Source organism: Grus americana, chromosome 5, assembly GCF_028858705.1.
Source record: "Grus americana isolate bGruAme1 chromosome 5, bGruAme1.mat, whole genome shotgun sequence".
Taxonomy (NCBI): domain Eukaryota; kingdom Metazoa; phylum Chordata; class Aves; order Gruiformes; family Gruidae; genus Grus; species Grus americana.
Genome location: NC_072856.1, coordinates 52681522 through 52698099, shown reverse-complemented (window position 1 = coordinate 52698099; position 16578 = coordinate 52681522). Strand labels below are relative to the sequence as shown.

The 16578-nt window shown below is 46.0% G+C and overlaps 1 protein-coding gene across 5 annotated transcripts in view; it reads left to right on the top strand.

Moving 5' to 3' along the window:
* Positions 1 to 9168: 9168 nt before the first annotated feature.
* The window catches only part of CCDC88C (coiled-coil domain containing 88C), a 94590-nt gene continuing 87180 nt past the window's right edge, over positions 9169 to 16578 (top strand). For 3 of the 5 annotated variants that reach the window (XM_054826631.1, XM_054826634.1, XM_054826633.1), the window contains exons 1-2: positions 9194 to 9720; positions 9834 to 9934. In XM_054826631.1, coding sequence (XP_054682606.1) covers positions 9661 to 9720; positions 9834 to 9934 — 161 coding nt within the window. In that variant the 5' untranslated portion in view covers positions 9194 to 9660. Of the gene's footprint in view, positions 9721 to 9833; positions 9935 to 16578 lie in introns of all 5 variants that reach the window. The other 2 variants (XM_054826630.1, XM_054826632.1) reach the window with 2 other exon arrangements.

Below are 16578 nucleotides of genomic sequence, written 5' to 3'. Positions count from 1 at the left end.
AAAGCTGGTGCATCTAACAGTAAGTTGCCTCTAAAATGAGATCAGACTGTTCATCCATCTCTCATAGCCCACCCAGGGGAGACAGCATGTTCTCATGGAATCAAGTAGGCCCAATCCTTTTAACATGCCAGCCAAGGATGAACCTGTTCAGATGGGTTTTGGCTGTGTTTCTACATCTCTGCAAATTTCAGAAACAGACTGTTATCAGTTAATTAATTAATCATTCTCATATTGCTGCTGTGGCTCCATTAAGGAATTAGCTGCCTTGCAGCACGAGTTGCATTGGGTGCCTTGCTAAATTAGGTTCCCTAGCATCCGTAGAGTGGCCACAGAAGTTCAGCCTTGCCTTTATCAACCGTTTTACAGCTGCGGAGGTATCCTGGAGCAATGTTGTCTGTGCAGCAGTACTGCAGCTCCCCTGCCTTAAGGATATCGAGACCCATTCCAGGGAAGTTGTGAAAGTAGAGACCAGATGGGTTACTGCTTGGACTCACCTGCAGCGTAAGTGTAGAAGTGGGCAAGCACTCAAAGAAAAGAAGTTGCCAACAACTGAAGTTTTTCAAGATAAGTTGTCCCTTTGCATGTTCTCCACCTGCTCATACTGCTTTCTCTTTTTGGAATGCAGAAGAAATGAAGGTATATACAGTTATAGTTTAGTCCAGAAAGGAGGCTGGGCATGTGGGTGTGCTGCAGGTACAGCAAAACCTTCTGTGGAAGGATTCGTAATGCTTGCCTTCAACCACAGCCACAATTTAAGACTGTTATTCATGCGAGGGAGGTGTAACTTACTATGTTTCTGTAGGAGGCTGGCTATCTGGTGAGTTTGTATCTCAATTTAACGTTGCTCTAGTTGCAATCACAGTCATTGGAGCCTGTAAATCTTGTGGGGTTTTTATATAAATTAAAATTAATAAAACTTCAAAGCTGAAATGAAACCCTGTGGACTGCTGGAAAAGCAATCTTAAAAAGGAAGGGGGGAGATGTTGTCTTCTGTATGCCAATTATATTTATGAACAATGCAAAAATAATATATAAGCCAGTAGATAATATTTAAAAAAAAAAAAGGTAGAATGCTACTAGCAAATGATTGAAATAGCTACTGATTTTCAGAGATTTCAGACCCATGCTGGTAGCCTCGCTGTGCACTGTTGCATCTCCTGGAGGTGAAAGGCATCCGTCTGTCTCGGAACTTCTCTGCGATGGCTCCATGTGAACAACTGTTTGTGGTTTGGTTTGAGACCTGGAAATTATTTGGTATAGGGTGGATTTATGCCTACAAAATGTGCATCTGTAATACAGACTGGGGATGATTTGGGCTGAATAACATTGATTTTGGTACTCCATTTGTAAGCAACTTTAAATTACATGCATAAAGATACTGTATGTGGACTGCTCACCTAAAAGGGTTCAGAAGCATTCAGTGGTCGTGTGTTGGTTAGCATTGCTTCTGGAAGTATGTGCACACCAGAGCCCTTACATTATGCTCATGTTTTCAGACAAGGCTAGTCTTTTCTCTTGTGCTTCAGATGTATGCTTTAGTGGCTGAAATCTTGGAAATTTGATTTTAAAGCGTGCTTACCTCAGTAAGGCTTATTTTAAACCTGCTGATGAGAAGTGGCCGTTGGACAGCTGTGGCACTCAGATGGGAGGCTGATGCTGTTGGGTTGGAGAGTGCAGTACAGGCTTTTCCTGGTGAGGCCAGAGACGGTACAACTGTACCTTCGCTCTGTGACTGAATGGGTGTTGAGTGGTCAAGGATCCCCGATGGAAGCTATGATGCAATTTGTTAATCTCGCTATTCAGCAAGATCTGATCAACATTGCGATGAAGGATGTGGAGGTACCTGGAAGCAGCTCCTGATGAACTGATTCACAGGAGTCTATGCTAACAACAGTGAACGGTTGGGAGACACTTTAAAAACCCCTATATTTCCAATCTGCTGCCACTTTTACATGTCTGAAAATGGTGTTAAGTTAGATCATCTTACCCTGAAAAAAAGCTTGTCTCCTCGCCATGGCTCCCCCACCTCCATGATTCCCCCAAACCAGAAGTGACTTCCTCTGCTGCCATCAGTCGGGATTTTGTAGATTAGCCAGGAGAGCTGGAAGCTGCAATTCTTATTGAAGAAATAACTGCTGGTTAAACCCAACCACAGAGCACAGCTTTTAGTATGTTTGAGTTTAGCCTCAAAATGGAAATAAATTTTCTATCTCTTCAAGGTCTAGATTACCTGCAGCAAGAAACAAGGGGAATGTACGTGTTTGGTTTTCATGGGCAGGAGAACTACATACCAAAGCTAATAATAATGTGTGTTTGTCTGTCTGGAGAAGTTTTTTATGTCTGTGCTCTTTATAAAGCACCTTTCAAATTTTTTTAGTATTTATACAGCTAGCAGTATCTTTATCAGAATATATAGGCAGTATTTCATCTTTAGAGCATGTGTTCCTTTGGAACCAATATGGAGATGCATGCATTTTGTTAGACCAGTTGTGTTGTGGGATTTATTTTTTGATACAGTTGTCCATCAGGGCCATACAGATGTCTGCACAGCAGAGTGAGAATAACCAGAGTCCTCACTGTTCACTGTTCTGAACAGGACAGGACAACAGGTGGAACCTCTCAAGTACACAACTAGCTGACCTTCGGACTTTCCTCTTGCTCGCTTGGGTGAATAAGATGAACTTTCTATATTTGGACATTCAAAAGAAGACCTCCCTGTAGAGTGAAGTGCATGACACCAGTGACCTAAGGTAGACTCAAGCCTCTAGGATCTGAATTCCACACTTTTAGTATGTTTAATTTTCCCAATTGAATGGTGTCTAATTCATGTTAATTTTGTAGTAAGGAAGAGCTACATTTGCATGGCATGTTTGTATGCAAATCTACCTTGACAACTCTTTAGCTGAGAAATGTGTGACTGTAGCTACATCATATGTGATGTGATACCTGAAGGAGATGGCTGTGGTAGTTGTGTACTTTGTTTGGAGCTATGAGCTGTCTTTTGCAGCCTGTTGCTAATGTAAGGATGCACGATTGTAACCCCAGGGAAAAACACGTTCCTACCTCATAACCTGGCAGCACTGGGTGCCAGGTGAAGTGCCTGACGGCTTTATGGGGAACGCATTTCAGCCACTCATCCCTGAGCACAACTTGGGTCGAGTTCTACCCAAGTCACTGGGCGAATATCTTTATTTTTGACAGCTAATAACTGTATTGTTCTTCTGCCTTTTGAGATGGACCAAGACACCCCAGAGATGCCACATTCAGCATGTTATAACTGCGGGCACAAAACTGCTCACCAGAACAGCAAAGCACCTCACTCCACAAGATCAGAATTTGTAGTTCACTGGCACCTTTGGGGAGTCCTTACAGTTACCTGCCTCAAATGTAAAAGCAAGCTTCAGCTTGCCTCTCCTTCTCCAGAGCCATACCTGGCAATTAGAGAAACTTTGCAAGCTAGACGTGTGATGTCGATATCTAAACCATTCACATCACCACCTGGTTTAGCCCTTTCTCCCTGAGCATCCAGGCTTCCTCTACTGCAGTAACAATACGCTATGGCTGTTTTAGGGTGCTGCTAATATCAAAATGTGTCTGGCAGCTTGCAGTATCCTACTGACCTTTGTAAAACATTAGCAAAGTATGGCTAGGTGGCTGATGTAGATCAGATACGACAGTGTGTACAGTGTAGTGAATACAATCACCACCACATGTGTCTGATCATGTGTTTTTTGGACACCCCAGCTACTACTACATCAAATAGTGAGAGAACTGAGTTATGTTGATAGATAATCTGCCTACACGTCTGTCTTCAGAATACGAGGACAGGCAGGAGGTGCGTATAGCCAAGGAAGAGAATGGCTTTTGCACAGTAGCGTCACCAAAGTAGAGTCCTTTTATGGTCTACAGTGAGTTTACAGTTACTACAACATCTGTGAAACACTGCTGTTATAATGCACATAACAATTATCTCAAGCATCTGTAATTGAAAAATAATCTCACTTGTAAGAGTGAGCCAAGCCCATGAGATTTAAACCTACAAGACACCTTCCCCTCTCTGCTGCTGCTTCAAATGACATCTTTCCCAATTTGCTCGACATGTAATTCCCACACTCCACCCGAGCTCACCGCTTTAGATCACCACGACCAGCCTTTGTTCCTAGCACCTCTTTAGCTTATGACTCTAATTTAAATGAATTTGTTCTCTTTTCTTTCAGGGTCATGCGCATTCCTCCGCTGCTGTGGCTCTCGTTGCTTCTCTGAAGGGTTCAAGTCAAGGAGGTTATGCCATGGTTCTTGTGTTTGCCTGGGATGCGAGTACTCCTCCCTTGCTTTCAAGTTCATGCAAAGAGCCATAAACCACTGCTGCCCCTTCATCTTCTCCCCATATCTTTTGCTCAGTATTAACTTTATTGTTTGCCTCGTGTATTTGACTCTGTCTTTATTTTCTATGGACCGAGATGTTTATGAGATATTCTGCCCAGACTCTCCTTGTATTTTAGATTCTGTATTATGTTAATCTCATCAGCTGGCTTAAATTTCAGCACTGAATTAACATCCCACCCTGTATCAAAGGTTAAAGCTAGGTTTTCTAGGAGTTTCTCTCTGAATGTTTTCTTTCAGATACCAGCTACAGAGACTGTAAATCACCATCATTTCCTCCCCCCCCCCCCCCCCCCCCCCGCATTCAGACGGATCTAAGACACATAAGCAAATACTTCTGGGGTTTTGTTTGTGTTTTGGTAGCACGTATCATTTTGTTTCTTTTTATTTTCATTCAAATTTCTCTAACGCCGTTTCTTTACCACCTTTGTCCTAACAAAATGAACAATATTGAAAACAGCTTTTCAGAATTGGGTATTGTGAGGAGCAAAGCTATCTTCTGGCCACCTTTTTTTCCTGGCACCCATTGTTTACAGCTCCAGAGTCTATTTAAAGTAAACTTGCTTCGTAGCCGAGAAGTTGGTTGATGAACAGTAGAGTCATATTTACAAGAAAGCTGCTTAACGACAGTCCCAAGCAAAGGAGGAGAAAAAGCCCTTTCCTGATTACCATGAGTTTAACTCTTGTATTGTACCCTCACGAATTCTGTTCTTCCCATCCCTCAGCAACTTACACTTCAGACAGCAGATGAATGGAGGAGCTTTGTTGATGGTTGTAATCGTTGCTAGGGGACAGTCTGAGGGAGGTGAATCATGCCATTTACAGTCAGCCTGAAGGAACATTTGGAAATGCTTGAGCTTAGAAATTTCCTTCTGTGGTCTGTGTTGCTGAGAGTCGAGTGCTTTGTGGCTGTGAAGAGTGCTTTAGAAATGATAAGGGAGGCATTAAACATCCTGGTGTCTTGAGCTGCTTGTACCTTTGTATGCGTTTTAAATCGTGGTTCTGGTGTTTCTTGCTTCTTTGATGATTATGTTTTTAGTTAAAAGCTGACCGTGTGCAAATGGTATGAAAAAAAAGTTGTTGCAAATCACATTAAAATGAAGTACTGCAATTTTTCGTCATTTCTTTACTGTAAGAAGTATGATTTCCAAATGCAATTGCATGGATCTGAACTTTCCTGGATATATTTACAAGCATTTATTTTATTTTCTTGGGCATATTCACCGGCATTTATTTTATTTTGTTTGCTGTGTGAAGGCAGCAGCTTCAGGTACCACCAGAAATGAGAACTTGACGTGTAGTAGGTGGATGAGGTTTTACAAGCTCCATCTTTGGTGAAACACAAGGCAGGTATATAAAAGTGTTCATATTATAAATGCTAAGTCATGGTGTGGAGGGAACATAGAGGAAGCAGCAAACACCTAGGTGGGGCTGACAGGTATGACACGGAATTACTGAGGAGAAAAAACCCGGCAGACCCTAATAGCCAGGGTCCGTGTTTTGCACAAGGCGGGCAGCCTGACCTCCCGGCGGCCTGCACTGTGAGCCCGAGATCGGACTTGGCAGGACGCCGGGGCCAGCCCGCTCTCCTGCCTCTGCAGGTCAGCGGGCTTCTGCCAACACGCACTGACTGCTCCTGGGGGCCAGCTTGAACTTGGCGGCTCAAGAGAGCAGTCAGATTCGGGGACTTTAAAAGACTCACGGTGAGCACTTCTCAGCGTGTATCCCAGCCTTTCGGCTCGTCGCGCTTCAGCTGAGGGCTGCAGACCCTCGCAGCGCTTCGATTCCCCCTTGTCACACGCGCTGAAGGAGTTTACCGATATTTTACATGCTACATCAGTGGCATTGTTTTTCAAAACGAGAAAAATGCTATTTTCTAGTGGTGTTCTGCTTTCAGCACCAGAGCCAAAAACGCAGCCGCCCCCGGCCTCTGGCCCGGCCCGGCCCGGCCGCGCCGCCTGCGCCACCGGCCGCCACCGGCAGAGGCCGCCCGGCCCCCGCGGCCAAGGCGGCGGCGTCCTCAGTCCGGTCCCCATCCCCGCTCCCGTCCTGCTACCGCAGCTACGCTACTGCAGGCGGCCAAATATTTTCTGTGACACACGCAGTACCCTTGAACAACGTGTGAGCGTGTGGCACCTAACAGCATGCCCAGGAAAATTTCCCGGGTAAGAAGTTGGCGGTTTATAACTGTGCTCCGTGACGCGCCCTCCCTTTCAGCCATCTCACTACTCGCAACACCTCCGTCGGCCCCTTGCAACTGCTGCTTCATTTCAGGAGTTTGTAGAGGCGTACTCCTACAAACGAGTTGCATCCAAGTTGTGAAAAGTAGGAAAGCAGTCTTGCATTTGTATTCTGTCTTCTCTGAAGGGGATTATATATTTTTCAAAGACATTTTTGTTTTGACTCTGTTAATTAACACACCTATCCTCTGTTGTAAGTACTGCAGTAATAGCTTTAAAATTTTATTTAATAAAACCTGTTACACACAACAGGAGATCACAAGGCTTCGAGAAGTTAAAGTATAGCAGTCCATCCCTCTGAAGTGCTGAGAAATTATTAACCATTCTTCTTTTTCTCTCCACACCCGAGCAGGAGCTGTTACACTCCAAAGCATACCTGTTTCTCCTTCCCACTACAACAGATGGTCTCCTTGCAAAACTTCCTTCTTTCCCGGTTCAGAAACGCTTAGGCTACATGACTCACACAATAAAGGGTTAATTTAACTATTTGTACTCTCCTGGTACATCCCCTCAAGAAACTCAGAGAGGAACAGTTGTACTGGCTTGTAAACAAGTGTCAGGTCACGCGGGCCAGGTCCAGCCTAGCGGCCAGGAGTTCTCCTTCCTTGGACTACAGCTTTGAGGATCAGAAATAAATTGCATGCCTTAAATAGCACATCCACCAATTTATGGCCATTCCCATGTAATACTGGGATCCATCTGAACGCAGATCTGAAGCCCGAGGCTTGGGATACTCTTGCTTTCTTTAGTGGGAATCCCGGTGTTACCCAGCAGGGTGATCTAATGGAGACATGGGGAGTGCGGGCGCTGCAGCGGTGGCACCTTCCCCTCAGCTGGCACTTGGGGACAAGGGCCTTGCAGTGGCACCGAGGGAGGGAGGTGGACCCGGCATTCTTACTCTGACATGGTGGCGAGCTTCCCTTTCTGCTCTATTAAAGTCTGTCAGAAGCAAACACAAAGTCCGACCTCACTAATGCATCAGTGACTGATGCTACCAAAAAACGCAGGGTCCTCTATATGTACAGGGCTGCCTAAAATAAGGATCTTCATGAAGCAAACAATTAAACCCAGTCTTTAGTGGGACAAACAGGCTGCTGCAATGAGCACCGCTGTCTTATCATTTAGTAATAGATTGCTTACAAACTGCTCAGGTCCCTCAGGCAAAACAACAGATGTCCTTCCCTCAGCCGACACACAAACACACATAAACCCACCTCCCTTCCCAAAAATATGTATGGAAGATTAAGCGGTTAATAATAAAAGGAAATTCAGATACGGTTTGCCCGACTCTGTAAGATCCAAAATATATTTTGAGAGTTCAGTATGACCAAACAAGATATAGTGGCTGATGCAAAGACTGATAAATACCAGAGAGAAAACACTACATCTGTGAAAAATAGCAAAACCCAATGAATCCTAGCAAAACCAAACCTCGCTATGTAACACCATGCACACAATGGTTCAACTTTATGACTAAATTATATTTCCTCAATATCTGACACTGGGATAAATAAACCCAGGTTACCTGGGATTTTTTTTTTTTTCCTAACTAAAGATAGAATAAATTCTGTCCCCGCGGGAAAGTAATTCACACCCTTGGTGCAAGGCTGTTCCGCCCCAGCTGTCCGTGCTCTGGCGGTGCCGCGGGCGGGGTTCTGCACCGCGCACCCCTTGCGCTTGCAGCTGCACCAGCCCAGAACAAACGGCGTCCCTCTACGAAGAGCTCACACCATAAATCTCGGCACCATTAGCCCACAAGGACATCTGTAACGCTGTCACACATTTGGAAAGCAGCGGTGAGGAACGCCATTTGCACCTTGTTGCATTTTATTTCAAACGTGCATACAACAGGTTGTGCCTCTCGTTTTCCTCAGAAGTTTTCCGGTTTAGGTTTCTGTGCTGCAAGAAAAAGTTTATACTGCATGTTTTGAAGCATCCCTACAAAAGCTCTTCTTGCCTGCTGAAGTACTTTATGGGTAGTTTCGTGCTTTTTAAAGCAGAAACTTTAAACCTGCGCGTTAGCGTTCTGCGCTTGCGTCGTTCCCCAGCAGAGGAGGGCACAGCGCCTTGCAGGTCCCAGCAACCGGCGCAGGCGGTGCGCAGGTATAACGGCCCACGGCACGGTCCCAAAGCCGCCCAAGTCGCGGGCTAACCTCGCCGCGGGACTCCGCAATCCCTTCGGTTCAAATGGGTGAACGAGCCGCAGCCGCGGGGGAGTGGAGCGGGGCCGCTCCTGCCTCCGCAGCGGCGCGCCACGGCCGGCCGCAGAGGAGCGGACGGACGCCGCCGGCTCCCTTCTCGCAAACTTTCGGCCGAGGGATCTCGGTGCCGCGGAGGCGGGACGGCCGCGGGCGGGGGCTGCCGGGAGGAGCAACGGGCGGGCGAAGCCGGGGCGGGCAGCGCGCGCTGGAGAAACCGCAAGCAGATCGCCCCGGCTTCGCACCGCGGCCCGCCCCCGCTCGCCCCTCCCTTCCCCGCGGCCGCTCAGGGGCGCTGCCCATTGGCCGGCGCCGACCTCTCCGCGCCTCTCATTCGCGGCGGGCCGTGCCTGTCATGGCGCTGCCGCGGCCCGGGTCTAATTGCCGGGGCAAGGGCGCGCCCCGCCACAGGTAGCGCCGCGGTGGCGGCTGGAGGGGGTCTGAGGGGCTGCGCCGCCTCTCGGAGCTGCCCAGCGGAAGCTTCGCGCCTCTGCTCCCGGCCTCGGGGGAGTTCGCCACGAGCGGCTGTCCCCGTTTGTCCTCCTCTCTTGGTGCTCCTCGCTTCTGCCCGGGCAGCCCCTCCTGCGGCTGCGGGGCGAGCTCGGCGAGGGAGGACCAGCCTGTTGCTGCCGGGAGGAGGGACCGCAGCGGCGGCGGCCAGCGGCCCCGCGTCTCCCCCCGGCGCGGGGGCGGGGAGCGATGAGCCGCGCATTGTTTCCCCTGTAGGCAGCGCCCGGCGGGCAGCGGGGCGGCGGGCCATGGGCTCCGCGCCTTTGTCTCCTGAGTGAGCCGGCCCCGCTCCCACAGCCTCCCGCCGCCGCCAGCCGGGCTCCGGCGACATGGACGTGACCGTCTCTGAGCTCCTGGAGCTCTTCCTGCAGAGCCCCTTGGTGACCTGGGTGAGCAGGGGCGGGGGGAGCGGGGAGGCTGCCGGCGGGGCGGCCCCGGCCCAGCGGGGACGCGGGGGGCGGCCGGGCCATCCCCCCAACCCCACTGCCCTTCCTCCCGGCAGGTGAAAACCTTCGGGGCCCTGGGGAGCGGGGACGAGGACAACCTCGGCGTCTACATGGACCTGGTGGATGGCGTCGTCCTGAACAGAATCATGCTGCAAATGTGAGTGGGCTCTCGAGGGAGGGATGGACGGTAGCCCCGCGTGGAGCGGGCCAGGCGTGCCCGGAGGGGCGGCAGCGCCGAGCTCGTCTCGGCTCCTCGCCCGCGGGCGGCATCGGGGCTGCGGAGGGAGAGATGCGGTGGGTCGCTCTGTAATCGGGTAGCGTCTTCATCCACGGCTTCGGTCGGAAAGCTTTGGGAGCGGACAGGCTGCAAGGACTGGGTGTAGGGCGAGAGCACCGGGATTGCATTTTTTTTCCTTTTGGTTGCTCTTTAACATTAACAAAAACAAAGGAAAAAAACCTAATCCAGTTCTATAAAATCTACTTTAACATTTTTCTAGGATTTTTTGGGGTGGTATGTGGTTTTTACTTCTTCCCCCCCCAGTTACTTTTTCTTAGTTGTTCATATATGCTTTACCGGAGGTATGCAGCAGTGCAAATAAGGAAATGAAAGTATTTTATCATATGAAGCTTTACTGGGAGGATTTCATCTGAAGTGTGTCTAATCTCGTGTAAACTTAGATATTAAATACATAAATTCGAAAAAAAACCCCCCAACTTCAGTGATATCTCTTTCGGGCAGTGCTGTAAGGATATATCTTGAGGGAACTTATAAATACGTTAAAAGAGCAAACACTGAAAATACCGTAACATTGAAGTGAATTGTTGAAAGAGCTTGTACGTTTTTTTAACGACATCTTTTCCTGTTGCTAGTCTGTAGCATGCAGATCCTGACCGTTTTCTGTCATCTTTGTATTTGCTTTTGAATATTCTGAATGTTTCTGAGAGAGAGAGTTTGAAAGGAGGAGTATTTGACTTTTAGGGAAAGAGACTTAAGAAATCACTCAATTTTGGCACTGCATTCTCTTAAGTGAATGAAGTTAATTGAAGCTCGACCAGTGATTTGAGATGTTAGGCCAATTCCAAGCACTTAAATGAAGAATTCATATTAGAATCTTTAAGTGAAACTATTGAAAATTAACTTAAAAAAAATATTCTGACAACCTATGCCCTACCCACTGAAGTCAGCGAGTTTTGTTATCTTCTAGTACCTGGCTGCTCCATCTCAAAAGGTAATAAAATTTTCTTCCTGTTTGATATTACTAACAGTCGAAATTGTGAACTGAAACTTAGATAGTGAAGATGGATGATTTGGAACAGAATCCAGATCAATTGACCCATTTGGGGATAACAAATTAGTGGTGTAAAATGTTAGCTGGGATGGAAACCTGATGTAAAGAGAAAACAATTTCCAGCATTTCTCTTTTTAAAGCATAATTACTCTTTGAGAACTGTCTGTAAATTAAAGCTTTGAATATGAGCATTCAGATCCAGACTTGTAGTTTTCCAAGATGTGGGATGTTGGATTTTGATTTATGACCATTGTTTGGCACAGAGATGACCAACCAAACTATCAAGGAGCAGCAGCAGTTGAGTCTGATGCAGGTTTAACTAACTAAACTGTCACTGTTATCTAATATGTGAAAGAATCTTACTATTTCAAAACAAGAAAAATTAACTTAGTTGCTCTTGAATTTTGTTATTAAATAAGCTGAAGTTATGTGTCTTTTGAATGATGGTGGCCTTCTTAAGAGTGATGTGTTTTAGAAGCACTTTATCAGGTGACATATGCAAACTTAAATACGTTGTAGTTGACCATTGGAATATGTCTAAGGAGAAGTAAAATTGTTAAAGTCTACTGAGCAACTTAACAATGCTCTGGGGACAAGGAGTGAACGATAAGATCTCTTTGAAATAAAGAAGATAAGCGTATAGGCTGGCTGAGTGCAGTGACACTTTGATATCACGTGTTTGTGAGAAATGCCCTGGCATGTTTTCTTGCCCTAAGCAGTCAGGAAAATAAGTTTGTTTTTTCCAAAAAAACATCTCTGCCAGCAGTGTCGCAGAAAGTGGGGAAAGCACAAGCAGTGTCGAGTAGGAAATTGTGCCATTATACACAGGGCTTTTTTTTTTTCCCCCTTTTTAGGGAGCTTTGGCAGTGCTTCTATGGTGTCTAAGGAGCTTGAAACCAAGAGCTTTCTACTGAGAGCCCAAGACTGCTTAACTTGGGAAGGATCGCAGTTGCATTTATGTATTGCAACCCAGCAAGGTGCTCGGAGAGGTGCTGACTATGAACTTCACTTTTTTCCTGACTTAACCTTTGGAACTTGCAATGCAATTACTGCTTGCCTGTAAATCAGGAAAGCCTTGCAAGGCGTGTTTCTGCCCCACAAATCTTTCAGAACAGAAAAATAAATGTGTTGTGGGGCTTTTTTTTTAAATGCTCGCTCATCAGTTTTTCGAGTCCTGGTCCCTGAAGTGGGGTCCCTCAAGTGGTTGGCTTGAGATTTCTTCCTGCTGAAATTGTATTAATGAGGGCCTTTGATAGATCTAGAATTTGATACGCTGTGCTGTGATAGTGTTGATTGCCTGAATGCGCACGCAGGCAGAGAGCACGGGGTAGCAGAGTGAAAGAGCTGGGCTCCTGATGTGGATCGCTGTCTCCTCATTTGTGTGTTATTTTGCTTTATTTTTTTTTTTTTACGTTAAATATCCTGCTTTCTTGCTTACTGGAACACAAATAACACAGGCACATGAACTTGCATCTAAACACCAGGTGTGATGCAGTACTTTACTGCAGATCAAGTTTCTTTTGGTGAAGATTTCAAAAGCCAAATTCTCTGGAGTTTCATTATTAAAAATAAAACATTTTTGTCCTGCAGCTAAGCAGATTTCAAGTTTAATCCATGGCCAAAAATACAGGTGGATCTGTGAAGAAATCCAGATATACCTGTTGAGTGGAGATTGCTGGGTGAAAGTAAGGCTTTAGCTGTTTGAGGCGTGACTGGGTTGATGCGAGTCCAGTCAGCCTCCAGTTTCTGTTGTAATAGGTTGTATTTTGCCCAAATGCTTGCTGGCAACTTAAAGTGGGTGGAGAAGATCCCAACTCCTTGATGTTGTGGTGTCAATGTTTTTTAGGTGCTGGGTTCATATCAGCAAGGCAGCTGTGTCACCAAAGAGATATGTGACATCTATCGCTTTTCCTGCCTGCCAGGTCCCTGCTGGCTGCGTGACAGGAGGTGAAAACAGGGCTGTGCCTTTGCTCCATCTTCTCTGGAAATGAACTGCCCTCAGGAATGCCAGCCCTCAATGAAATGGAGCTTGCTCAGGCACACTGAATGTAGCCACGGTGCAAGGATGGAGGAAGGGAACCCAGCTTGGTCTTAGGCAGATTCTGGCCACAATGTGGTTGGTAGGTAACCAGCTGTTGGGCTTTGGTGATCCCTTGGCTTGCTGGTGATCCCTAACAAAGCAAAACCTGTTTAAAAAGACTTGGAGATTGCTTAGTTCTCAATAGTGGTGCCTAGCTGCTTAATGAGCTAAATCTAATAGGAAGAGCCCAACAGCAGTGTTTGGTTTCCCCACTTATATTTTAAATCAAGCCAAATGTTTTCTCAAGTCATTTTGCTGTAAATGAGTGGTTTCACTTCCTGTGTTCTGTCCAAGTGTATATGCATGAAGGACACGTTGATTTTTGCAGGCTTGCAGTACCGGCTGAATACTCTGCATACAAAAATGTTTGTTAATCTTCAAAGTGGAACTACTGTGTTCTGACCTTCTGTGTTTCTGGTGGATTTATGTGTATCAGGTTAATGAGCTTCTCTGTAGACAAATTTTAAAGAACTTTTTTCAGATGGTTATGCGTCACTTCCTGGTATGAAACTAGCACGTGGTGACACTGCATAGGCTGCCTTCAGGGTTACAGTTGCAGCTGTGGCATAATACCTACAGGCATAAGCAAATATTTGCCTTGTTTAACTTCTTATAGAAAGTTTTATTTGGGAAATAGCGTGGGGGTTTACATGTGCAGGCACATAAGCACATAAGTGTTCTCATATTGACTTGTTCTAATTGCTAGTAGACCCTGCTTTTTCTGTTAAAATGTTTAGCAAACAGGAATGTGTATTAGGAATACAGCTGATAAAGCTACTTGTATTAAAACTGCATAATAAAAATGCACAATAATAGGTTTTTTCATTTTAATTGCAACTGTCATGGTTTGTGGTACTGTCAATCTGTCATCTTTAATTTCGACCGTGTGACAGGAACAGCCACGTTGAGTGCCTGCTTCTTGTGGTTTGTAGCAAGTGGCACAAATACTGGAAGGTTACATATGCATCCATTCAATTTAAAATCTCGTTTAGAGGTACATTTTTCTACCATTTTCCAGGCAATTTAGAAATCCTGCCAGCCTTAGTGGCATCATCCCACTTGATGATAGGAGAGTTAGACTGGCTGAACCATGGTGTATTCTCAGTGAGTTACCTGCAGAGCGAAGTGCTGTGGGATGCTGGGCACATCAGACACAGATGGTTCCTTCTGGCATCCCGTAACCCTTGAGCCTGGCTTGCAGGCTTCCCCCGTACTCATCAAAATTACTTGTCAGAAATTGCTCAAATGGGATTGTCATTTCCAATTTTAAAAATGAAATTATTTTCTTTGCTACTTTTATTTTATTAATTGGTGGCTTAAGGGGTTGCATCTTCAAGCACTTGTGCTGCCGGCCCCGTGCCTGCTGAACTCATCACTTGGCCTCTGTCTCCTGGCCCTTCCTTTCCTCTGTGCTCCTGTAAAAGTCATGAAGATGTACAGACTGGAGGACAACTTTAAAACATTTGGGTATATGGTGAGGTTTAAGACTTAACTTCTGTTTATTTGGCTTTGGTGTTTTTTACAGGTTTGCAAAGTACCTCCCTTAGTCACACTGCCTCAGTCTTATGTAGATAACTTTTTTGATCTGGAGGAGTAGGTGGCTTTTAAAAAAAAGAGAATTGTAGTTTTCATAATATTTGTGTGTAAGGGAAAGACTAAACATCAAGGGACTGAAATAGTATCTCATTGAGATTGTGTTCAGTGATTATTTTTTTTTCAGATACATTCAGACAGAAACTTGTTTGGGTTACTTGGTGTTACAAAAAATTTTTTTAATTTTCAATATGATCCTTGGAAAGAGTTTCTTTCTGTAAAATTCTTCGTAAACAAGTTCCACCAACGAAACGGGTGCTATAATGTGCAGGGTATGGTACCAACAGCTCTGTTTTCTTTAGGGTAGAAATGTCTTTAAACACAGAATTTGCCTCTTACAGTGTAATTTTACTCAGGTGCCTTTTTTCCTTGAGGACTCTGCTTCCCCTTCCTGCTTTTCCCTGCTGTAGATCAGGCTGTTTGGGTTGTAGTGTTGTGAGTACCTTGATCTCTTTAGGTTTTTAGCCTTTTTCTTTCACCTCTCTTGAGATGGGTGAGCACGTGTGGCTGCGGGTGTCGGAGCAGCTTACTCCTCCCTGAGCGCAGGCAGCCTCAGGCCTGCTCGGTCCTGGGGGGTTGCCCCATTCCCCTGCCACTGGGCTGCTCTCTGCTCCCCTTTGGGGAGGAGGCAGCAGGTGGGTCTGGGTCTGCTCCTGCAGCAGGAGGCACGTTTGCTGCTCCTTCATCTCGTCCCTTCCGTGTCCTCCGAGATGTCTCAGGAGCTGGGTGAGTGACGTGGACGAGGCGGCAGCAGCAGCAGGATGGATCCAGCTGACCTCGTGTAACACAACATTATTCCAGAGGAGGTCTGACACAGAAAATGTTTGAAAAATGCAACAAACCATATTCTCTCTGAATAAACACATGCCTCAAACACTTGATTCTTTTAAGTGTTCATCTCCATGCTTATTAGGTCAAAAGATGTTTTGTCAGTTCAGCTGGATAAAACTGGGCTTACCTGGTAAATGGAAAAGAACAAATCTGTCTTATTTTTTTGGGAACCTCCCACTGCCTCAAAGAGCAACTTTCTGCAGCTCCTCCAAGACCTCAGCTGTGGAGCTAGGACAGCTGTAGTCAGTACTTGAGCTTAATCTGATCCAGGATTAAGAAAAAAATATGGTAACAAATCAATAAGAAATGGGATATTGCTTGTTGAGAAGGAATTGTTTAGTCTTCCCTATGGAGACAGTAAGCTGTGTGGTAGTTCAAAGTGTAGGCTGTGCTCGCCTTTTAATTCTTGTGCAAAGGGTCCTCTCAATTGAGCTGAGATCCTAGATGAAGTTGGTTGCACAATGTATTCAGAAATTCAAACCGTCATTTTTTTCAAGCTACATTATGTTTTCAGAAAAGCTTTTAACTTCCTTCTTTGTGAGGAGGAGAAGGCAGGACTGCCAGAGTGACACTGTGCTGTGGCTTGGCTCCAGGTTGAGAGGACCCTGAGGTCAGTGGCATTAAGGGCTCTTGGGGCAATCAATTACCCTTAATGAAGATGATAGGATAAAAGGTCCAGAATTGCTTCCAAGGGCCCCAGTCCTGCCAGTGCTTATGTTCTTGTAACAGACTGCTAGCTCCACTGTGCCAAAAGATGAGCAGGTCTTGTCTTGGAAGGAGTTGTTGTTCTGCGTCTTACGTACTCTTGAAAACTTCATCCAAGTCCTGCAGTTACACTGCCTGCAGCTGGTGAAGAAATTACCTCTCCTTTGCTGTGGCCAGGGGTTGCGTTTTGTGGATTTTTGCCCTGTTTTATGCTGTTTGGGGAAGGGTTGTGAAGTATTGCTCCACTACACGGTCCAAGCTTTTTCTCCCTGGCTGTAGACCTGGGTCGCTGCCAGACAGTGG